This window comes from Poromitra crassiceps (genome assembly GCF_964638095.1).
Source record: "Poromitra crassiceps genome assembly, chromosome: 14".
NCBI lineage: Eukaryota > Metazoa > Chordata > Actinopteri > Beryciformes > Melamphaidae > Poromitra > Poromitra crassiceps.
The window spans coordinates 4,077,662-4,103,249 of NC_139633.1; the positions used below are offsets into that span (position 1 = coordinate 4,077,662).

Consider the following 25,588-nt stretch of genomic DNA (forward strand, 5'->3'; position numbering starts at 1 on the left):
TCTAGATTAGCCTTGTGATGCTGTATTTTTGTTGGCAGTAAGAGTGAAAGGGAAGGTCAAGACACTTCTTGACTCGATATTGCCATTAATTTGTGGATTTTCTTTCTTTATTTTTTGGTAAATAATGCTTTATCACCTTTCCACTTCTCTCGTTAAGTTTGAACAAATTGACCGCTGGCAATAATGTTTTTGCTTTCATCCCTTTGTTAGACCAAGACAGTGATTGACAAGCTACAGAAGCTAGTATCATCTGAGGGAAGATTCAAAAACCTCAGAGAGGCTCTGAAGAAGTAAGTTTTCAAGGGTTTCACTTCCACTTTCTTGTGAGTGCTCACACATGCATGAAAGTTGTTGCAAGCTGTTCGTATGGTTGTGTGTGTGTGTGTGTGTGTGTGTGTGTGTGTGTGTGTGTGTGTGTTTGTGTGTGTGTGTCTACCTCCTTATGTAAGTGTGTGAGAGTATACAGTATAATTATGGTCTTCCTCTGACCTGCCTGGTGTCCCTCAGCTGTGACCCTCCATGCGTCCCATATCTGGGAATGTACTTGACTGACCTGGCCTTCATAGAGGAGGGGACACCCAACTACACAGAGGACAACCTGGTCAACTTCTCCAAGATGAGAATGGTAAATGTGCTACTCGCTCAGTATGTTGGTATCACAGTGTTTGTTGCTCCTCACTTTTGTTGGATCTCAACAATCCTATTGCTCTTTTACTGCATTTGTGTGTATGAAATCCTTGTTTTATTAAAGATAGAATCCAGTTGATATGTTCATATAAAAATCATATACGTTTGATGTGACTTCCATTTCCCCCCCAGATATCTCACATAATCAGAGAGATACGCCAGTTTCAGCAAACGGCTTACAAGATCGATTATCAGCCAAAGGTGAGATGATTCTTTTTTTTGTCTATTGTTCTTTTGTTAGACAGTTGATACTGTTCCAGGAAGCCATCTCATATAATTTCCAAGAATGATACTCTGATATTATCAGGTTAGGACCAGCTACAAAATAGGGTGCTAGTATAGGGAACAGGAATTAGGGAACAGGAATTAGGGAACACTTTGGACCCTAGTTTATTTCCTGTTTATTTTATTAGCAAACACCGCAACAGGGTCCATTTAGAATGTTTATGTTGTCAAGGTGAAATGAAATGTACCTGATGGTAAAATCTGATACAGTACTAACAAGCATAATGGAAATGTCTCGAGTTAAAGCATGGTACCTTGATTCTCTGTTTGTGTGGATGTTAGATCTAGAAAAAGGGGGGCGGCTTTAGCTCAGGAGGTAGAGCGGGTCGGCCAATGACGCAAGGGTTGGCGGTTCGATCCCCGCTCCCTCCCAGCTGCTGTCGTTGTGTCCCTGGGCAAGACACTTAACCCTCCTTGCTCCCGATGGTGTGTAGGCACCCTGCGTGGCGGTGTATGAATGGGTGAATGTAGACTACCTACTGATTGTAAAGCGCTTTGGATAAAAGCGCTATATAAATGCAGGCCATTTACCAAAAGGAGTATTTCAAATGTCTTTGTTCCGTTAGCGTAAAGGTGTACTGTAAGTCTATATTGTTCAGTAAAAGTATGGAACTCATCAGTACTCATTATTGTCCGATATCTGAAGTGAAAGTGGGACATGGGACTAACCTTTTTGGTTCAGAATAGAATAGAATAGAATAGAATAGAAACAGAAACACAGCCAGGTTGCTTTCCTTCTAAAGTGGGCAGTATTTGGCGGACTTACCAACCATGCGCAAAATATTCAGTATTGACTAGAAGCAGGTGTTCAGTTCAGGCATTCACACACACATTCAACACATCCATTGTAAATGTAGAGCTCTAATATTGAAATGAACTAAGTGTTGTGTCTGTGTTCCTCTTTGATTAGGCAGCACAGTACTTGCTGGACAGCAGCTCAGTGCTGGATGAGGAGAGTCTCTATGAAGCGTCTCTGAGAATTGAGCCCAAAACTTCATCATGAAGAGGATCTGTCTCTCTCTCTCTCTCTCTCTCTCTCTCTCTCTCTCTCTCTCTCTCTCTCTCTCTCTCCCCTTCAACCACATGGAGTGTACAGGAACTATTTATCACAGTGTAAATAAACGACTATTTGTATTAGACACATTAGGCCGTTCCCTTCCAGTGTGTGCTCCCCAATGGACTCGTTGTGTATAATCGTAATATTAGAGATTGAGTAGAAGCCCAGAGAGGTTTTATTTACTGTATAGAGTTACAGAGTATTTATATGTTAGTTATTGTCTTCAAAGTCATCTTATGATGAAGTTGTTTTCAACCACAGAATAAACAGAGTACACAGTATGCTATGTTGACAAGATATTTACTCCTGTCAGGAAGGTGGAGTACAGTGGGAGTCTCAGATGATGGTCACATAATGTAGTTTGACGCATGATGATCAGGTTCCACCTTTCTACCAAGATGTTAGAGTCAAGGGAGACAAGTCTCATCCAAATATTCCACATTGGTACTGCAGCCGCTACATATTCTTCCTCAATTTAAGATCTCAAAAGGTACAACTAAATATTTTTACTACAAGGCTTATGCTGTATATTGCCTAACTAATCCACTGGTTGCCAGATGATTCATTACGTACTTGTAAAAATTGTCAAATTTGAAATTTTCCAAATAATTCCTCTCATCGGCGGAGGGACAGACGATCAGGGGGAGAGCGGTCAGCACGATGCAGCGTGTGCAGTGAAAAGTGGGACCGCTATGATGGCCAGAAAGTTGCATCATATGTTTTGTGATCTTTTATGTAGCCACTCAAAGACAGACAGAGAGAGACCTCACGCAAAGAGAAAGAAGTGTCCGAGTCAAACTGACACAAGGTGACCTGTTGATTTCTGATTGAGTTGGGGACACTTTCCTTTTGAGTTCAGAGTAATGGGTTTTAATGCTTTGCTTGTCTCCTTTTCTTCCTGGTGGGCAACATGATGTATATAAGTACTGGGCGACCTATGTAGCAGATGTAACAATATTCAGCCACATCAGGAAGTGAAACTCCCACCTTCTTTACACTCAGACAGTGAGAGCATTGTTTTTATGGTTAATCCTCCTTGGCCAGTGCATTATGGTTTTTTGCCTTAATCATGAAATGGATTAGTATATATAAATAAATATATCACAAAAGTATGTAAACTATTTTGTTCTACAATTTGCCAATGACACAGAAATATTTGCTGTGTACAACATTTTGTACAGGCAGTCTGATGCATTTCCTAATGTGTAATGTGTTAAAACATACCGGCATCCCTTGAAATGTGTTATGATCGTTCAACTCTAATACCTTTTCTGTGTATGATAATATAACACAAATGTTGAAAAGTGTAACACATACTGTTTCCTGTCTATTCCTATCTTTTAGCAGGACTATACAGTAGTAATATTGTGCTTATTCTTTGAATATTTATATGTATTTTTTACAAGCTTTATAGGAAAAAATATCTAAGGCTTAAGTTGCAGGCATGTACCACTTTCACGTGTTCAAATCAAATCTATATCTAGAAGTGTATCTTCAATCCCACCCATGCACATATAGGCTATACCCTATAAACAGACACATCATGTTTGCAGTGAGCAATACCCAGTGGTATGAGAATTATCTTTCAGTCTATTTCAACAGCTTGAGTAGTTTCCAGTTTTGTATAAAACTGTATTCTTTCCTGATTACCTCTTGTTAATAAATCTATTCTTTCTCAGGGGGAAAGCGTGTCTTTAATTTCAAAATGTAGAGAAATGCAAACCGTTTTGTGCTTTACTTAAAACCTTAGGCTGGCTTTACATGGTGAAACTTAACCAGTGGCAGAAGAAAACCTGATACAATACGTCTGAATTGATATGATGTCAAGCTAGAAAATGATACAAAATAAGATACAAAGATGCAACAATGAATGAATGACACTCCCCACTTGATACAGTAATCTACTGCAAGAGAGAGAAAGGGGAAAACAATAAGAACAAGAATATGACAGATGAAACATTACCCATCTAGCTAGCTTGTTTTAGTGAAACAAACTACCGTGTTGCACGAGACTTGATTATTTTTTAATTGCTTTGTGTAAATGTCAAGTTGCATGAAAATTGTTTCATGCAATTTGCAACCTGCAACTAAACCTATAATAGTTGCCTGAAAGTTTCACCGTGTAAAGCCAAGTCAGCCTTATGGTCATTGGTTTTTGGAGATGTAGCAATTAAAAAAAATAACAGCACAATGTTTCAATGTTGAGACAAATGTAATTACATAATAAAGAGGTTCTGAGCTGATAATGCTGGCAATTTTCGAATAATATGGTGCACTACGCAAAATAGCCAGAAGATGGCGATGTTGCAAAGAAAGAGAGAGATGGGATGCCAATCAAATTGATCGACGTTCTACAGCATTGGAACGCCCACCTCGCGCGCCCCATTGATTTCCCCGCAATTCCCGGAGTTTCTCTGTCTCTCTTGTTGTCGTGTTGCAGTTTGTTTCGTGTGGAGGCTCCAGTCCAGCATCACGTCGGTGTTAGCATAGCGACAGAAGTTATGGAACACGGAGCCGTGGCGAAATTACAGGTGTGCTTATCGAATTAGTGCATTTTTGTTGTTAATTATAGCTAAATAATGTTGACGACTTTAATTAAAAGAGCTGACTTCATCTAGGTGAAAGCTTGTCGTGCTAGCTAACGTTATACAATGTGTTTGGTAGGATGCCACATGGTAGACATAACTTTTCTGGGCTATCGGTAGCCTCTTTCAGGACAGGAGCGAAGTGACAACAGTCCTGAAAGCGGCGGAAGGGCTGTAGCATAGATAGGGCCTCCCGTTGGAGCGTAATTTAACCTAACGTTACATCAAGCTGTTAGCAGGTAGCGTTGAGTGCTACCAAGAGAACCACTGTACATGTAGCTAGTAGGCACTAGTGTCTTCTCTAGAGAGTGAGTGGCGTCAGCGGAGGACCAAAATGCCAGACTCATTAGCCAATGAACAGCCAGCCAGGAATGGGTCTCGCGCTACTTTCGCATGCTAAAATAAAGCTGATAATGTACAATTTGATTCAAGGGGGGAAACCCTTTCAGAGTCCAACACAAACTGTCTATTTTGCTGCAACTCGACAGTGCTGCTTAATCCAGGACCTTACTTCCTGGAACTCTTGAGAGTAAAAAAAACTGGTCCATTGGAGTGAATGGAGATGTCGCGACGCTTCTATCTATATTGCTCTGGTACATGTAGCTAGTAGGCTACAGTGGTTCACAAACCTAACACAATAAAAAACACAAAATTAGACCACCGTCCTCCATCTGATAAAATGTTTGCTTTTAGATGTTACAGAGTGTGTGTGTATGAAACCCATGGCCAAACAGTCATACATTATTTTCATTGTGTTACGTATGGATGGAATTATAGTGAAAATAAATGACCCCCCTTTTTGCTGGGGATCCCCTGGAACCGCCTCAATGACCCCTGGGGTCCCTGGACCCCACTTTGAGAACCACTGACTTTACTGGACATCTCAACCCTTACAGGAAGTAACCCCCCCTGGGCCTGAGGAGCCCGGGACAGAGAGAGCTGTTCGCCAGTCAGCTCGACAGAAGAACGGGGTCCTGGCACCTAAACGCTTCGTCAATGAAGACAATGCTGTCAAGAAGACAAAGGTGAGGAGGCCACAGACACTTCACACATAGTTCACATACACTCTATTCACCTTATTCTTTGCCCACACATGGACGCTTCCGCATTACGTCATTTTGTAATAGTATTTCCGTTTTGAATTGCCAAAAACTCCGCAGGCAAGATGGCTGCGCACACTCCGCATCTAAACTGGCAGAATTACTCCCCCATAAAGTAACATATCTTGGCCAATACGTATGTAACATACAAAATAAAACAACCCATAATATCTTAATTTTATGTAGAATGCAGAGGATATGTAACTGTTTAGTTAAACTTGCATTCCAGGAATATTGTGATCTAAAGATGACGTTACTGTTTCGTCCTGAAACCCACATAGGTTGTGCCAGGCGTAACCTATGTGCGATTCGAAATAACGCATCCGAGATAGAAAACGTTATGAATAGCCACGTTATAAACAACAAACTAACGCTGGTGATCCGTATGGAAACAGTGTTACTCGAAATGGTTAAAAGTTATATCAATTTGGTCATTCAGTGGCATTTTACTGCCATATAACATAACTACCGTAAATTCCGGACTATAAGACGCACCGGTCTATAAGCCGCGGGACCAAAATTGACTATTTTTTTCTTCTATAAGCCGCACCGGTCTATAAGCCGCGGGTGTTTTGATGTTTAATTACCATATGAAAGGGTTCGTGCACAGAGAGGAATGTCGGAAAGAGATGGCTGTTTGGGGAAGCTCCCATTTATTAACATTTCAACAAAACAAAACAAAAGTCAGGTCACTAATCCCCAGACAAAATCACACAACAATAGGCTATATGTGCAGCAAACCTGTAACCAGAGAAGTCAAGTCACTAATCCTCGTCTTCCTCTTCTTCCTGCGTACTGAAACCACCAAAGTCCTCATCTTCAGTGTCGGAAACGAACAGGTTCAGGGTGGCTTCGTCAACCACTCTCCTCTCTCCTTCATTGTCACTCAAAACCAACGAACTCCTCTTCATCACTGTCGGCATCGAACAGCCTCTGAAGCCTCTGACGGCCCTCAGCGCCAGCTGGGGCGGCGTCATCCTCTTCATCCCGCAGCAGTCCAGCGTTTTGGAACCCGTTGGTGATTGTGGATGTTTTCACACTCCTATAATATTCCGTGCTGAGACAGTTCCTCCTGCTGCACCGTCCAACGCCTCACCATTGACTCATCGATGCCCAGGTTACGCGCGGCTGCTCTGTTTCCCTCTTTTAATGCGAGATTGACTGCTTTCAACTTGAAAGCTGCGTCGTGTGAATTTCTGCGTACCTTCCCCATGGTAAGTGAGAGTGTTGCTTCTACTGCTCGTCTTGTTGTGAATATTCCTTGATCTTCCTTTGTGTGAATTCGCCGAAGTTTGTGATTTTCTCCTGGTAGTCGGGGGAGGGAGTTGATGGCCGAGTGGCCGTTTGCTTACCGTAATTACCATATGTAAGTGGTCACGCACAGAGGGGATTGTCGGGAAAGAGATGGCTGTTTGAGGAAGCTCCCATTTACCGTATTACCGTAACATTTCAACAAAACAACATAACACAACACCACCGTTGTTTATTTTTACAGTGCACACAGTGTCCGCGGTGTGGTGAAAAGAGGGCAAGAGAGGAAATTAAAACAGAAGTGGATTTATAGTTAGAAAGAGTGCTAAAAAAGAGAGATTTTATTTGTATTTTTTTTTTTTTTTCTGAAAAAATCCATAGATAAGACGCACCGTTATATAAGCAGCAGGGGCCAAAAAACGGGAAAAAAGCCGCGGCTTATAGTCCGGAATTTACGGTAACTAGTAGCCACAGAAGGCAACTAGCGCTGAACCGGAAGAACAAATACGTTTGTGTTGAACGCGGAAGAGAGAAAAAGTGGGCGTGGTGAATAAGGTGAATAAGCAGTAGGTATCACCAAATTTCTGTTTTGGTATTTCATTGGATACTGTTTTCATTCCTTCTTAGAGAGCGACTTTGAAGGAGCAAACAAGTGTTGAACCGTACATAACTTTTCATGGTCATTTAAGAAATCGCATTTCATAACTAGAAATCTTGTGCACTGTGCGCGCTCAATTCCTAGGGTGAAAACTCTGGAGACGATGCACCATGGGCACACTTTTTCTAGGTTGTGACTAAACTGATGTCAATTCATGCCATGTCTCCACATCATCATCAGTGGGTATGACATCACTTGATGATTGTGGGGCGGGACATGACATCATCAGTGGTTATGACATCATCCTTCACGTCGCTCAGTGTTTTCCAGTTGACCCTTGCTCTGCTGCCCGCTGACCTCGTCTCTGTCAGGGATTGGCTGTTTAGGGCGTAGCCCTCCTGGTCAGTTGAAAGGCCTCAGATATGTCTGGGTTCACCGTGACTCTTGAGCTGCTGAACAAAGCAAGAAGAGCTCGGCCCCAAAATCACACAGGCGAGCTCGTTTGCAGAGATGGGCGAAAATACATCAAAAAGTATTTTGATACAAATTACAAATACTTGCTCAAAAAATGTATCAAGATACAAATACAAAATACTGGTCTCAAAAATGTATTTGAAATACAAATACGTATTTTGTATTTTGAAAATACACAAAAATACATTTTATAAAGACTGATAAAGAGCTTCAATGATTAGTCAATTCCTCATTCATTGCCAAACATTACATTAATTGTCTATTTTGATCATCTATTAATCGTTTTGAGCGATTTTTTTAAGGAAGAATGTCCTAATTCTCTGATTCCAGCTTCTCAGAGATGTGACATTTTCTGGTTTCTTTAGATGGTAAATCCTCTCTTTAGTCCTCTGTGACAGTATTCTTCTTTGTGTAGGCTTACCCTCTAACACACTACAGTTCTTCCATTTGGGTTTTAGTTTATATACAGTATATTTAAGCAACTAGGGATAGTGTGCGCTCAATTCCTAGGCTCGTACGTAACATATACACGAATCCCACGGCCAATTTGTGTAGGCTGCCATCTAGTGGGGACGCCATTAGTGCGGGGGTAGGTCCCCGCAGCTAGACTGTAGCCCCCAGTTTACACTAGACTATAGGGCTGGCACGGATCAGAAAACCCACGGATCGGATCGCGTGACGGATTTTGACCCACGGATCACGGATTTTTCGGATCAGCAAAAAAATATATATATCAGATTTTTTCTCTCAAAATTAGATTTTCGATTAGATTTTTTTAATACTTTTATAATTCTCTAAACATTTGTTGCCCTGCACAGCTCAAATTTTTTTTTTTTCTCATAAGTGACACAATGTATGCTTTTACTCTGAAGGCAGAACGACCCAACTTCCTGTTTTAGGTGGCACTGCTATGCCTAACTTCGTGGCTGTTGCTTGCACCAGTCACATGACACGGGTACAGACCTACAGACCAGACCGCAGGTCAGTCTGGAAATATAACGTTGATGCTACGTTAAGCTACTCAGTGGCCCCACGTGTTGTTTTGTTGTTATGTGTCCTAAGGCAACATTTCACCGTCCGGTGATAATGTGTTTGTGAAACATGTGCGCGTGTGTGTGTGTGTTGTGGCTCTCGTTAATATCTTGTGCAGCCCGCAACACGCTGATCGCATTCCTGTGCTTTTTCAGAGGTGTTGAAATAAGTTTGTGTGACGCTGTCTTTACTTTAGTAGCCACTAGCCACAGCCTTCAGACATACTTTACAGCAGCGACAAGGGATGAGGAAGCTCACTTGTGCTTGCCATGATTATGCCTGTCTGTGTCTGGCTGCGCTGGGCGTTCGCATACACTAACGTTAAACGTTAAATGAAACGAAAGGGGGGGGGGGGGGGGGGTTCCGCGGACCATTGACTTTCCGAACCGCGTTCCGAACCGTGGGGGCTGATCCGTACGGGTCACGGATTATCCGTGATCCGTGCCAGCCCTACTAGACTATAGCCCCCATGTTTACACAATAACGTTACTTGAAATGCGGCTCGTTAAGTGGTATTTTTTCCGCTATTTACAATTTGAATAATTACTATCCCCATCCATAATAAGGTCGTACCTTCATCAGTAACTGGGGGCTACAGTCTAGCTGCGGGGACCTACCCCCGCAGTAATGGCGTCCCCACTAGATGGCAGCCTACACAAATTGGCCGTGGGATTCGTGTATACAGTGGGATTTATGACATGACGGATGATGTCACAGTGGGATTTATGACATCACAGTGGGACAATCACAGTGGGACAGAGAAACAAACAGAAGTGGGCGGGCGGTTAGGGTTAGGCTGGTTAGTCACGATTTTGTGGGCTGTGTCTGTGACATCATCAGTGATGTCATAAATCAGGGATTGTGATGTCATCAGTGATGTCACTCCAGCAATTGTGATGTCATCAGTGATGTCACTCCAGCAATTGTGATGTCATCAGTGATGTCATAAATCCTTCCTGGCTGAGGCTATAAAGTGGCTATAATATGTGGTGAAAGACGCAAGTCTGCCGGAAAGCCATGAGAAGAAGAAGCCGCTGCTCGCGTACAATAATTTCCCTCCAAAAACGAAAATTTTGACCCTCAGGTACGATAATTCAACATTTCCCACCTGGCAACACTGGTAGCTACTAGCTAGTTGGCAGAGTGGCTGACTGGCTGTCTGTGTGTACTCCCTGGCTGTACGACATCAGTCTCATGGAATATTGCCGGAGACATTATGGTTTTCGGGTTGTCCGTCCTTATGGACGTACGTCCGTCCATACGTCCGTCCGATGTTCGTTAACTCGATATCTCAGGAACGCCTTGACCGAATTTTGTCACATTTGACTCAAACGTCCACTTGGACTCCTGGATGAACTGACTAGATTTTGTTGGTGTAAGTTCAAGGTCACTGTGACCTCACGAACACCATTTTCAAGCTAGTTAACGTGATATCTTAGTAATGCCTTGACGGAGTGTCTTCACATTTGGCTCAAACGTCAAAGTCTGGACAGACATGGATGTCGACTGCTCACTTGCTGGCGGAGGCATATATCTGCGGTGCGGTCGTTCTAGTAGCTTTATGAAAAACGATAAAATAGACACCAAAATAATTGTCATTTGTTGTTTCACTCTTCTTCTCCTCATGGTATCACCCTCCACCCTATCAGCCTCCACCTGAGCTCCCCCGGCTTCAGAAACCTGCCTGCTCCATGTCTCTGCTCAGGACACGCCGAGTCAGGTAACACCAGCTCTCTCTGTGTGTGTGTGTGTGTGTGGTAGGTAAAGCATCTTGAGTATTTAGAAAAGCACTAGTATAAATTAAATGTATTCTTCTTCTTCAGGGGTCCCATGGGTCCTTGAACGTTTGTGAATTTGAGGGAGTGGAAGCAAGGCCTTGAAAGTGTTTTGAAAATAGACGTAACAGTAATGAACCCTGATCTCAAACGATGCCGTGTTGTAATGAACCCTGATCTCAAACGATGCCGTGTTGTAATGAACCCTGATCTCAAACGATGCCGTGTGGTCCTTGAATTTGAGGGAATTGGGCCTGGAAAGTTTGAAATGTCGTTGAATGTGATGTTTAAGAAGGCGTGAGAACTCTGATGATTGAACAAAACTGACCAGTGTGGCTTACTGTTACTCTTTCAAGCCTTGACAAGTGGAATGCCGGGTGGAGTCATGAGGACAAGGGGTCTCATCTATAAAAGCTTGCGTAGAATGAATCCGAATGGTCATTTACGTTATTTATTTATTTATTTACCGGTATTTATTTATTTATTTCCTGTCTATATGAATAGTTAATTTGCAAAAACAGATTTAAAGCCATTCTTAAAATTAGCCCAATAGACAACACATGCTGATGCCATAGCCTATCAAAGTAAAAATGATTAGGTGAAAGTTGTAGGCCTAATTATGATCTACAATAAGAAGAAATATTAAAAATAAAATGCTTGATATAAATACATAAATATATAGGCCTAATAAAAGGCATATTGAGAAACGAATCCTTAATAGAGAGCCCCAGTAACGAGTCCGGAAATCATCGATGCTAACAGCCCTGGTTCTTCACAATTTTCGCCTATGGGAGTTTTGAATGGGTTTTTGGCGCGATGCTTCTAATAATCTCTCTGGGCAACGCTGGCTTAATCAAACGCGAACCAGTGTTTAGTAACATTATCTTCACACATGAAGACCACTTTTATGAGTTTTGAAGCTTTTATGTGCCGTTAAAAGGGCGGCTAGCTAGCAAACGGCTAAATGAGACTAGTGTCGACGCGGATATTATACGTCATCACGAGTGAACGCGGAAATTCTTTCTCTCGCGCCTTCAATCACAATCAATGCGTGGACGCCTATGCGACACTGTGTGTAGTTCTGGATTAGCTTAGCACAAGCTTTTTACCTCTAGGGCTCACAGTTACGCTTCAAAACTCATGAAAGTGGTCCTCATGTGTGAAGATTATCCCGCTGATCCTTGGTTCGCGTTTGATTAAACTTGCGTTGCCCACAGACATTATTTGAAGCATCACGCCAAAAACCCATTCAAAAATCCCATCGACAGAAACAGTGAAGAACCAGGAAGTTCGGGACTTCCGCATTCAGCCTACAAAAATACGTCCTCCCTGGGGCTCTCTATAAGCTATAGCCTATTCCTTTCATTGTTCTACCTTTCCTGTCTTCATTAATGGGGACAATCAGTGAGGGAGCCAACAGGGGAACACAATAACTAATCAGTGAGGAGTAAAGCTATGGGAAGAAGTGAGGTAAAGGAAGTGAACTAGGTGAGGAGAGGAAGTGGGAAAACTAAGAATAAAAGGAAAATCTGAATATTCAGAAGAGTCAAGTCAGCCAGAATAAAACTGAAACTGCTGGATAGAACCTTCACAATAATGGTAATTAAATCAAATAATAGCTCTCCCCCTCAATTTTTACCCCCTAGTGAGCCGACGGTTCTGTTTCCAGTAATTAATGCTTTTATTTTGAAGGTAAAAACACCTAGCTCCCTGAATTTTGTCTGTTTCTAGTGGGATTGATGCAGCTTTATAGAACTTTATAGGGGGGGGGGTATTATTACTCACACTCTGTTTTCCTTGTTTCTCTTCTCTGTCTCTCTTTGGCAGGTGTAAAAGCTGTGAGGCCTGTATGAAAGCAGACTGTGGAGTCTGTAACTTCTGTTCTCTGTCTCTCTTTGGCAGGTGTAAAAGCTGTGAGGCCTGTATGAAAGCAGACTGTGGAGTCTGTAACTTCTGTTCTCTGTCTCTCTTTGGCAGGTGTAAAAGCTGTGAGGCCTGTATGAAAGCAGACTGTGGAGTCTGTAACTTCTGCAGAGACATGAAGAAGTTTGGAGGCAGTGGGAAGCTAAAACAGACCTGCGTGCTGCGACAGTGTCTGGCTGTGAGTCACATGGCTGTCTGACGTGTGTGTCTGCCTGACGTGTGTGTGTGTGTCTGCCTGACGTGTGTGTCTGCCTGACGTGTGTGTGTGTCTGCCTGACGTGTGTGTCTGCCTGACGTGTGTGTGGCTGTCTGCCTGACGTGTGTGTGTGTGTCTGCCTGACGTGTGTGTCTGCCTGACGTGTGTGTCTGCCTGACGTGTGTGTGGCTGTCTGCCTGACGTGTGTGTGTGTGTCTGCCTGACGTGTGTGTCTGCCTGACGTGTGTGTGGCTGTCTGCCTGACGTGTGTGTGTGTGTCTGCCTGACGTGTGTGTCTGCCTGACGTGTGTGTCTGCCTGACGTGTGTGTGGCTGTCTGCCTGACGTGTGTGTCTACCTGACGTGTGTGTGGCTGTCTGCCTGACGTGTGTGTGTGTGTCTGCCTGACGTGTGTGTCTGCCTGACGTGTGTGTCTGCCTGACGTGTGTGTCTGCCTGACGTGTGTGTGTGTGTCTGCCTGACGTGTGTGTCTGCCTGACGTGTGTGTGGCTGTCTGCCTGACGTGTGTGTGTGTGTCTGCCTGACGTGTGTGTCTGCCTGACGTGTGTGTCTGCCTGACGTGTGTGTGGCTGTCTGCCTGACGTGTGTGTGTGTGTCTGCCTGACGTGTGTGTGGCTGTCTGACGTGTGTGTCTGCCTGACGTGTGTGTGTGTGTCTGCCTGACGTGTGTGTCTGCCTGACGTGTGTGTGGCTGTCTGCCTGACGTGTGTGTCTGCCTGACGTGTGTGTGGCTGTCTGACGTGTGTGTCTGCCTGACGTGTGTGTGTGTGTCTGCCTGACGTGTGTGTCTGCCTGACGTGTGTGTGTGTGTCTGCCTGACGTGTGTGTGTCTGCCTGACGTGTGTGTCTGCCTGACGTGTGTGTGTGTGTCTGCCTGACGTGTGTGTCTGCCTGACCTGTGTGTCTGCCTGACGTGTGTGTGTGTGTCTGCCTGACGTGTGTGTGTGTGTCTGCCTGACGTGTGTGTGTGTGTCTGCCTGACGTGTGTGTGTCTGCCTGACGTGTGTGTCTGCCTGACGTGTGTGTCTGCGTGACGTGTGTGTCTGCCTGACGTGTGTGTGGCTGTCTGCCTGACGTGTGTGTCTGCCTGACGTGTGTGTGTAGAAAAATGTCTGAGATTAAGCTTAAGATCTCATCATGCTATTATAACAATTCAAATGCTTACAGCTGAACATCCTAGGGGGCGTGGTTACTGGAAATTTAACCTATCACTTTTAAATGATACTATGTTTGTTAAAAAAAAAAAAAAAGGATTCATTAAAGATTTTTTTTTTTATTAATTTATGAAAGTTCATCTGAATCACACAATGTCTGGGAGGCCTTCAACGTTACTCTTGATTCCATAACTTTCTGGACATCACACACTTGTAGGAAGTAACCCCCCCTGGTCCTGAGGAGCCCGGGACAGAGAGAGCTGTCCGCCGGTCAGCTCGACAGAAGAACGGGGTCCTGGCACCTGACCGCCTAATACACTACTCCTACAGAGAGGAAGACAATGGTGCCAAGAAGAAGAGGAAGGTGACAGACGCCAGAGACAATTCACATAGTTTACATCAAAGCAGCATTCATTGACATTTCTGTTTCTGTCTTTGGGTTAGTGACTGTTTTCATTGCTTCTTAGAGGGCAACTTTGGAGGTGCAAGTTCAACCAAGTGATGAAGAAAAGAGCCAGAAGAAGAGCAAGGTCAAAAAGGAGGTAAGGTGTACGTTGTCAAGTCAAGTCAAGTCAACTTTATTTATATAGCACATTTACATACAGCGGCAGCCGAACCAAAGTGCTTCACAGGCGGGGAGTAAAGTGCACAGATGTAAATAAGTAAAGTGCAAAAATACTAATTGAGAGCAACATAATACAAAGTGCATATATGATGACAATTAAAATCAAAAAGATAAGACAATAAAAGCAATAAAACGATAAATGCCAGGGACCTAACGATGGCTAAGTAGGGGGGAAAGCCAGGGAGAACAGGTGGGTTTTTAAGAGCGATTTAAAAACCTCCAGGGTCTGGGCAGCACGAACGTGTAGGGGGAGACTACAACCCTGCACAATTTACCATGCTCATTAAAGAAGTAGCAAGGCATTGTCGTTCTAATTACCAAAATATGCCATTGCATGTTGTGATATTAACTGTAAGAGCCCCCAACATGGTATTGAACTGTGCTCCCTGTGTGATAATATTGTGAAATCCCTCCTTGTCGCATGTAGGCCTCTGTATAAGACCAGACCACACAAAGCCAAGCCAGGCTGGAATGATTATGTGGAAGAGCTTCATGCTGAGGCTAGAAGGGCTTTCAAAGTATGGGTTGAGTCAGGCAGACATAAATATGGCCCCTTATTTGATTATAAGAAACAAGCAAATGCAAGTTTTAAATATGCTCTACGCTTCATTAAGAGGAATGAAGATACAATGAGATCTGATTCTCTTGCAAGGAAGCTACAAAACAATAGTCCTAATGACTTCTGGAAAGAAATTAAACAAATGAATAATTGTAAAACCTCCCTACCAACCAATATGGATGGTGTCAGCGGCCCAGAGGAAATTTCTCAGTTATGGAGGAAACATTATTATGAGCTGTTCAACTGTGTCAAAAGCAACACCTTCACAGTGGGCAACATTGATACTAAAGAAGATGTGATCGTTTCCCCACAAGAAATCCATGATGCAATTATGATGCTAAAAAACAATAAAGTGGTATGGATAAGATATCTGCGGAGCACTTAAAATTTGCGAGCAGAAAACTCTGTCCCCTAATCGGCATCTGTTTTACAGGATTTTTAGTTCATGGTATTTTACCTGACTCTATTTTATCTGTTCTATTAAAGCCTATCATTAAAGATAAATCTGGTCAAATCAACAGTTCGGACAACTACCGGCCTATAGCCCTGGGGCCGGTTGCACCAACTGGTCTTAACTATGCCTGGTCGTAACTCCTACGTCGGTCTTAGTTAAGACCAGTCTTTAGAGTGGATTTACGCCTGTTGCACCAACACGGCTTACTCTGGTCTTAACTACGCTGGTCGTAGCAATGCGCGTTCATGTGAATTGTCGGGGAATGCCCTCTGATTGGCCCACATGTGCCTCGCGCCGTCACCCACTACTGTATGTGCGTCACTACACCCTCCCTCCTCCCACCCCCCTCCTCCTGTGGAAGCCCCGGGGGGAAATGGCGGCGGCGATTAGTGTCAGGGAGTCTGAATGAAATTGAATGTAACGTTCCCAATTCTATGTATTACATTCTAAAAAAGTAACGGCAACATTTGGGAAGGCTAAGCCACACAACTAGTTAGTTATAATCTAACGTCGTGCTTTCAAAGACGGCGAACTGGCGGTGTTACGACGATGACGGTCAAAAAGGTCTCCGCGGAGATCTCTGCTACGCCTCCTCCTGACGAGGCGTAGGAGTTACGCCTGGTCTTAGTGAAAATAAGGCTTAAGTCGTCTTGGTGCAACCGGCGTAGCTGTTAGGTCGTAAAGTTACGACCAACTTAGCTTAAGACCAGTGTAAGACCAGTTGGTGCAACCGGCCCCTGGCCAGTATCTTATCCAAGGTCTTAGAGAGGACTATACTGAACAGGCTGGAACAGTTTGTCCTGACCGCTGACAATCAATTTGGTTTCAAACCCAAACATGGCACAGATATGTGTATTTTTGCTTTAAAAGAGATTTTAGATTTGTATAACAGACATAACTCCACAATGTTTGTGTTTTATTGATGCCTCTAAGGCCTTTGATCGTGTAAACCATGGAAAATTATTTCATAAATTGCAAAGCAGAGGGGTTCCCACATCTCTTGTAAGAATCCTGTTTTTTTGGTATTCACACCAGTCAATGTATGTGACTCTACATCTGCTCCATTCAATGTGTGCAATGGAGTAAAACAGGGGAGCATTTTATCTCCCTTTCTCTATAATATTTACATGGACGAGTTATCCAACCAGCTAAACAGCTGCAGAACAGGCTGCATGGTTGGTGATACCATTATAAACCACCTGATGTACGCAGATGATCTGGTTATCCTATATCCTTATATATATATGGTGTCCATGTGTACATGTCAAAGAAAGGTCAGTTAGTTTTCTCAGTTCTGAATCTTCTGTTTGTTTACTACAGAATAAATATGGACAAATGCCTCTGTCTGCATATGAACTGGAGCGACTGGAGAACATCAGGCAGAATCAAGCCTTCCTGTCTTCCATCAACATATTCCAGGTAGATAGACATGGAGCATGGGATGATTTAATTATTATTATTATTGTTATCATCATCATCATCATTCCACAAATCCAGAGTTTGTTTAATCCTCAAATATTTAATCAAATATGTAGACAATACCAATACCATCTACCGCCTCACCCTCTTTCAAAACACCCCTTAAAGGGACACTTCACTGGAAAATAAATAGATGCTGATTTGATTTTACACATGCTGTCACACACATCTGAAAACTGTAAACAGTTTTGCAGACATTCATTTAGTTTGACATCTGGCGACTTTCACAGCCAAGACTTGCTGACCTGACGACACTGACAAAAGCTAACGTTAGCTTAGCAATGGAGTCCGCTAACGTCAACAACAACACAGTCCGACAAAGATTGTGTGTGAGTGTGAGGGGGGCCTAGAGTCTACAACGGGGGTAATCATTGCTTTTCCTTGTCAAAAGGCGACTGAGGATCTGAAGTGGTCAGTACGGCCGAAGCCGTCACAGCGTGGTCTCATGAGGTAAAACTGATGAACTACTGGCTACTGACTGATGAGAACGTTGTATTGAATTCAGCAATGGTTTTCTGAAATAGTTCAGGATTTACTTTGGACCACCATACACAGCCATAGTTGCCTTGTCATGCACACAGCCTACTCACACACAGGTGATCAGCATGGCATCACCAAGCAAGAAAGCAAATGTGTAGGAGTTCAAACTGGCTGTGTGTGAAAGCTTGCACTGCATGCTGCCTACCAAACAATATGAAGTGTGAACACAAAAACATAGCCACACATTTATCTCACCCAACATCCATAGTGTAGTTAACTATGTTCTGTCCCACATTAGTTTATTTTTTCCAGACAGTTTTTTTTACTTGAACTGAAAAGACTCCTTGTCTTTCTTGATGTCACTGTAACACTCTGCTGTAACACTGTAACACTCTACTGTAACACTAACACTCTACTGTAACACTTTACTGTAACACTGTCACACTCTACTGTAACACTGTAACACTCTACTGTAACACTGTAACACTCTACTGTAACACTACTTTCTACAGGTCAAAGGATGCTGTGAAAGAAGTGCTGCCTCGTCGCAAGTCTTTACGGCTCCAAATGAAAGCAGCACGTCGTCTTAAACCTCACCGAGTCTTGAAAGCAGCACGTCGTCTTAAACCTCAACGAGTCTTGACTCAGAAACATGTAAGTGACTGACTGGCTTTATGTTCATAGGCACCAATAATGTTCCCCCCTCATTAAACGCAAAGGTATGAAAACGTGAACAATTGACCCATTATTCTTTATTTTTATTTTTTTATTTCCCCCCATTTTTCTCCCCAATTGTACTTGGCCAACGCTTCTTTTCACCTGACAGCGGGGAGCTTCACCGGCAGTCGGAGGATCACGCTATAGACGTGTTTCTGTGCAACGTCATCACATAGATGCGCGCGCATCACCGGGGTAGAAAGCCGCTCCACACATTAGACTGTACGCTCCACACACTCGTTTGAGTTGACTGCCGCCTCGCCTGCCGAGCAGCCGAGCGCAGTCAGGCGAGGCGTCAACAAGTCAAACACCTCCGCAGCACACTCACTGCTGCTTTTCTTCTTCTACAGTTCTGTTTAACAGCGGTTTGTAAACAAATTAAAACATGCATTAGCGCCACCCACACAAACTGCTCAAATGTCCCAGCCCTTCAAATTACTTATTTTATTGTTAATGTAGGCATTACAGGTGGTATTTATGTAAAATATGGAGTGACAACTTGGAATAGATATTAAATTGAAGTTTCTACACTTCACTGTGGGTTTGTGATGCACCTGTGTTGAACCAATGGGCGATCAGCTCGATGCGTTTCTCGTCATCCTCTGTCCCTGCGCGCGCACGCACCCACTAATGTTTGTATACAAGAAACCCGTCTATTCCCACCAGTTCCCTTCCGCCCCAAACAGGTGCCCTGACTGACCAGAGGAGGCGCTAGTGCAGCAACCAGGACACATACTGTACCCTCAATCTGGCTTCCCACCCGCAGACACAACCAATCATGCCTGTATGGACGCCCGACCAAGCCGGAGGTAACACGGAGGTGCGAACCTGCGACTCTCGTGTTGATAGGCAGGGAATCCACCGCTACACTACCCGGAACGCCCGTAGAATTGACCCATTATTAAATGAACAATATAAATTCAGTTTGGGATTGTTGGACAGAAATGATAGATTATCTGTTTGCTCCATTCCCAAGGTCTGTCTGTCTCTGTCTGTCTGTCTGTCTGTCTGTCTGTCTGTCTGTCTCTTTCTTTGCTCCTTCTTATTTTGCTCTTCCTCCTTCACATGAGTCTCAGCTGCTTAAGAAGCCTCCTGGGCCTCTGCCCATGGTTCCAGTGAACATGGAAGAGGGCAGTTGCCTCCCTCCACAGCTGCCTAAGCTCTGCTCTGAGGTGGGACTTTGCCTTCTACTGTCACTTGTGCTGATGTTGTAACTTTCATCTTTTTATTTGTCAGGGTTTTTGAACACACAGCTCGCAGAGATCATTGATTTCATGCATTTTATGTTCATCACAGCCCTGAAATTTAAGCCTTGGTCAATCCATGTTCAATCTTGATAGCAAACGGACAGATGGGTGAAAACCTAACCTTCCAACTTTGTTACAGTCGTCTCCTGGTCTATTCGCTCAATCTTGAAATGCTGTCAATTCTTTTCACAGAACTCCACAAAAGCAGAAAAGATGCAGCCTGACCTGAAAGAGTAAGTTTTCTAAGATTTCTTCGGCAAAACAGTTGCATCTTTTGGTCACTCCATTCTTGGTAGAGAGAGATAAAAAATATGGGCTGTAGTTGTCTTGATGTAGGTATCGCTCTGCCCCTTAAGACCACGAGGATAACTGTTGTTGTCTTGATGTAGGTATCGCTCTGCTCTTAAGACCATGAGGATAACTGTAGTTGTCTTGATGTAGGTATCACTCTGCTCTTAAGACCATGAGGATCACTGTTGTTGTCTTGATGTAGGTATCACTCTGCCCTCAAGACCACGAGGATAACTATTGTCTTGATGTAGGTATCGCTCTGCTCTTAAGACCACAAGGATCACTGTTGTTGTCTTGATGTAGGTATCGCTCTGCTCTTAAGACCATGAGGATAACTGTTGTTGTCTTGATGTAGGTATCGCTCTGCTCTTAAGACCATGAGGATCACTGTTGTTGTCTTGATGTAGGTATCACTCTGCTCTTAAGACCATGAGGATCACTGTAGTTGTCTTGATGTAGGTATCACTCTGCCCTCAAGACCATGAGGATCACTGTGGTTGTCTTGATGTAGGTATCACTCTGCTCTTAAGACCATGAGGATCACTGTAGTTGTCTTGATGTAGGTATCACTCTGCTCTTAAGACCATGAGGATAACTGTTGTTGTCTTGATGTAGGTATCACTCTGCTCTTAAGACCATGAGGATCACTGTAGTTGTCTTGATGTAGTATTCACTCTGCTCTTAAGACCATGAGGATCACTGTAGTTGTCTTGATGTAGGTATCACTCTGCTCTTAAGACCATGAGGATCACTGTGGTTGTCTTGATGTAGGTATCACTCTGCCCTTAAGACCATGAGGATAACTGTTGTCTTGATGTAGGTATCACTCTGCTCTTAAGACCATGAGGATCACTGTTGTTGTCTTGATGTAGGTATCACTCTGCTCTTAAGACCATGAGGATCACTGTGGTTGTCTTGATGTAGGTATCACTCTGCCCTTAAGACCATGAGGATAACTGTTGTCTTGATGTAGGTATCACTCTGCTCTTAAGACCATGAGGATAACTGTTGTCTTGATGTAGGTATCACTCTGCTCTTAAGACCATGAGGATCACTGTGGTTGTCTTGATGTAGGTATCACTCTGCCCTTAAGACCATGAGGATAACTGTTGTCTTGATGTAGGTATCACTCTGCTCTTAAGACCATGAGGATAACTGTAGTTGTCTTGATGTAGGTATCACTCTGCCCTCAAGACCATGAGGATCACTGTAGTTGTCTTGATGTAGGTATCACTCTGCTCTTAAGACCATGAGGATAACTGTAGTTGTCTTGATGTAGGTATCACTCTGCTCTTAAGACCATGAGGATAACTGTAGTTGTCTTGATGTAGGTATCACTCTGCTCTTAAGACCATGAGGATAACTGTAGTTGTCTTGATGTAGGTATCACTCTGCTCTTAAGACCATGAGGATCACTGTAGTTGTCTTGATGTAGGTATCACTCTGCTCTTAAGACCATGAGGATCACTGTGGTTGTCTTGATGTAGGTATCACTCTGCTCTTAAGACCATGAGGATCACTGTGGTTGTCTTGATGTAGGTATCACTCTGCTCTTAAGACCATGAGGATAACTGTAGTTGTCTTGATGTAGGTATCGCTCTGCCCTCAAGACCATGAGGATAACTGTAGTTGTCTTGATGTAGGTATCACTCTGCTCTTAAGACCATGAGGATCACTGTGGTTGTCTTGATGTAGGTATCACTCTGCTCTTAAGACCATGAGGATAACTGTAGTTGTCTTGATGTAGGTATCACTCTGCCCTCAAGACCATGAGGATCACTGTAGTTGTCTTGATGTAGGTATCACTCTGCCCTCAAGACCATGAGGATCACTGAGAATCAAGTGGCCAAAGTGGTTACAGGACCCGTTGTCTCTGCTGCCTTCCACCCCTGCACTAGCAGTCTGCTCGTGGCTGCAGGGGACAACCTTGGCCATGTAGGACTCTGGAACTTGGTGAGTTTCTTTGCTTTGATCATAACTATTTGCTAGTATTATGAGCACCATCTTTTTAGAATGTGTGGCTTTGGATGGGCTGAATCTTATTCAAGCTAAACAAAAAACTACAACTTGATTTATTTATGATTTACTCTTTAAAGAAAAGGTTAAAAAAAGGTGGTTGGGGTTGGGGTGGTGGTGGCGCCATGCTGCTTTTTGAGCCCCACACTCGTCCAGTTAGCTGCATGGCGTTCTCCAGGACTCATCCTACCCACCTGCTGAGCCTCAGCTATGACGGATCTCTACGCTGCATGGACATAGAGAAGGCCGTCTTTGACGATGTAAGTTTTGTTCCACAAAATGTATTGTTTCATTGATTTGTATTTATTTCCTCAGAGGTAATCTATCTAGACATTTCCTAGAAAAAGGGTTCCACAACTTGATGCCAAAATGTGTTATTTGCTGATATTGCTTGGCAATGAACATCATTTCAGCCAATAAGTACTGTTTGGGGTAATACCTTTTAACTTGAAGGCCAGTAAGTACTGTTTAGGCTAATACCTTTTAACTTAACACGTTCACTGCCATTGACGAGTTATCTCGGCTTACAGAATCCAACGGTTCACTGCCAATGACGAGTTATCTCGGCTTAAAAAAAAAAAAAAAAATTGACGGTGGGACGTGGATCAACGCTCCCCGCGTCTCCTATAAAAATATTGGAGTCAGCGAACGTGTACAACCCATTCCACGGACCCACTAAGTGGCGACAGTGCTCTCCACACTAGGAAAAGCAGAGCCAAAACTGTAGGGTAACGCACGAGGAAACCATTCTCTACTGTAAAATGGATTGCCGAAAACGCTTTCACTTTCGCGCATTATCGCGCTGGGAGCTGGCGGTGGGGGATTCCAAAAATAGACTGGGTGGAAAACACACTTTGAAACACGCAGCATAAAGCCTAGAATCGCACAAAGCTTCATCAAAGCTCTCAAACCCAAGAAACAAGTGAGCCCTATCCACACTCGCTGCCAGGGAGGGAGGCTGCTCAAACTCGCAGCAGCAGCAGAACACTCGCTTGTGACAAACGCAGGCTGAAAGCCACCAGACACGCCCACGGAGGGAGGAGTTTGAAGTACAGGGCGTTCAGAACTATATTGTTTAGATGTCTGATCTCTCACTGATGCCAAAAATAAATGGTTAAAGTGACTGTTCTGCCTGTTTGATTGAATTTCACAAAACTGCGATTATCTCAGCTTTCACTCTCAGACGCTGAAACCCTGCTGTACTCAACGGCTAATATCTACATAACTACTAACTCTACAAACTAACTCTTTTAGACAGAGAAAGCACACATTCTATTAGTACTTTTGTGAACTTTGTGTTCACAAAGTCCAAGCAGAAAATAATCCTCGGCTCTTGTAAAATGAGCCAGAATCCTCAAAAAAACCCTCTGGCAGAACCTACCTACAGTAAAAAAAAAAAGGCTGGCAGTGAATGTGTTAAAGGCCAGTAAGTACTGTTTGGGCTAATACCTTTTAAATTAAAGGCAATGAAAAATGCTCTCTCCATTTTCTTGAAATATATATATTTTTTTCACATTTCTGTTTATTGAAGTTTTCAGGGCATAGATGATACAGCACATCAGTATTTCAATTTCACTGCCTGTTAATTTTCTTGAAATATTATGGACTTACTAATTACTGCTTGGCGGCAACACAATTATAAATTGTTGAAAATCAGTGGAGATGTTTAAAAAATCTAGGTATTCAGTCTTCAGTTTTGCAGCGTCTTCAGATACAGCCTTTCCTTGTGGTAATTAAATGTGTTCATGTCATGTCATGTCATGCTGTTTTATAAAGTCTGTGTAAATCCCTGCTTGTATTGTAAACTCACTCCAGTTTTAAGATATCCCTACTTGACCAGCTGATCTGAATCCTTTTCTACGTCCTACCAGGTGTATGACATTGAAGATGGCCTTAAAACCTTTGACTTCCTGTCACATGACTGTATGACACTAGTTGTCGGGCATTTGTATGGAGACGTTGCCATTGTGGATAGGCGCACCCCGGGGTGGGTAACATACCACCATCTTCTTAACCTGTTGTATTTATTGTTTAAAAAAAAATGCAGCCACCTCTCTTCATCATGTTGAACGTCGGTAAGCATGAAGAACGCTGCTCTCTTATGAATCATAAACGACATGGTGAGAAGAAACATGCACAGTGTGTTTCAGACGGGTGCAAAGCTGCATCTAATGTTTTTCATTTCTCTGCAGCAACTCCCATGAGTCCCTGCACACCCTCGACCGCAAGAGCCTTCGCTGTGTTAGCGTCCATCCTCTACACAAGCAGTACTTTGCAGTGGCAGAGAGCACGTATGACTCCTATCTTTGATTCATTGATCTTTTCTCCAGAGCAGTCATCACTTTCATCCTTTGTTTTCCAAAGTTGTTCAATTGTAGCCAATTCAATTCAATTGTAGCCAATTCAATTGTACCCTGCTTGTAGCCAGTTCGTCTGTCCAGTCTATAAATAGTCAAAACAAGTTTTCTCCTCTGCAGGGTCGTGAGTATTTACGATAGCCGCTGTCTGAAGAAGACCAGGAGTCAGGCGGTCTCCCAGCTGCACGGCCACTCGCATCCATATCAACGGCGCATATGCAGCGCTTATTTCTCCCCTCGTACAGGCAACAGAGTGCTCACCTCCTGTAAGGACGACACCATCAGGTGAGGCGGACACAGCTTCAAGCACTTTGCACTGCTGCTGCACTACGTTCCTTTTGGAATTACAGACTCTACATTTAACCTGCATGTACTGTACTTCTTCCATAGGATATATGACACCTCAGCAATGACCACCACAGCTCCTTTGCTGACCTCCATCAGGTACATCCACTCACCTGAACATAGCCTCGCAGTGGGAACATCATTATCTTAGCTGGTCACGTGATTCTGTAGAGGCAGGACGTTGATGATTACTGCTTATGGACGTGTGTCACAAAATCCGAATGCATTATGTATGTAGGACTACATACTGCCCTTCTCAAAACACCCCAATTAAAAACGAATATTTCTCTGAAAATTCTCAGAAATATATTTTGAGACATACTGCAACCTGCTTCAAACTGTTCTGTTCTGTTAACGTCTTCATTTTCAGACATGGCATGCTGAGCTACAGCCTGTCCGCCGTGTGGGACCCTAAACGAGAGGACTGCTTTGTGGTGGGGAGTGTGAAGTGGCCTCACAGGGTGGACGTGTTCCACGAAAGCGGCCCGGTGCAGCACACCTTCAGAGACGAGCAGCACTGTCCGTCCGTGCTGTCCGTCACAGCCTTCCACCCCACGAGGAACGCTTTGCTGGCAGGCAACAGCGCAGGACGCCTGCATGTCTTCACCGACTGAGCTGAGGACCAAAACCTGCATGAAGAACAGCCAGTTACACTCAGGAGGGATTATATTTTCTCTTCCTTGTTCTCGCTTCTGGATTGCAATCTCTATAAGAGCCCCTGATACAACAGTATTACAGTATCAGATCACAATAGTGACATCCTTCTAAAACATTCATGTCAAATAAATTCTACTCCTTCAGCATGAATATAAAAAAAAAATCAAAATAAAATACTAAAAATCTGAATAGCTATCGCTGTTAAAAGTAATGCAATACTGTAG

General features: G+C 43.5%; 2 protein-coding genes across 2 annotated transcripts in view; both read left to right on the forward strand.

Moving 5' to 3' along the window:
- The window catches only part of LOC310789426 (ras-specific guanine nucleotide-releasing factor 1-like), a gene marked incomplete at both ends in the record, with an annotated part of 39,836 nt that extends 37,861 nt beyond the window's left edge, over positions 1-1,975 (forward strand). The window contains 4 exons of the mRNA XM_083651069.1: positions 211-290; positions 508-625; positions 820-888; positions 1,883-1,975. Of these exons, the coding sequence (XP_083507195.1) occupies positions 211-290; positions 508-625; positions 820-888; positions 1,883-1,975 (360 nt within the window). The remainder of the gene's footprint in view (positions 1-210; positions 291-507; positions 626-819; positions 889-1,882) is intronic.
- A 2,555-nt stretch (positions 1,976-4,530) lies between these two features.
- LOC310788744 (WD repeat-containing protein 76-like) lies at positions 4,531-25,321 on the forward strand (the record flags this gene model as incomplete). The annotated part of the gene is made up of 15 exons (XM_083650303.1): positions 4,531-4,560; positions 5,511-5,639; positions 10,719-10,789; positions 12,822-12,945; positions 14,355-14,501; positions 14,605-14,679; positions 17,096-17,194; positions 19,891-19,931; positions 21,789-21,942; positions 22,104-22,265; positions 23,877-23,992; positions 24,198-24,296; positions 24,483-24,647; positions 24,753-24,806; positions 25,078-25,321. 15 exons carry the CDS (start codon positions 4,531-4,533, stop codon positions 25,319-25,321), a joined length of 1,710 nt encoding a protein of 569 aa, XP_083506429.1.
- Between the last annotated feature and the right edge of the window lie 267 nt (positions 25,322-25,588).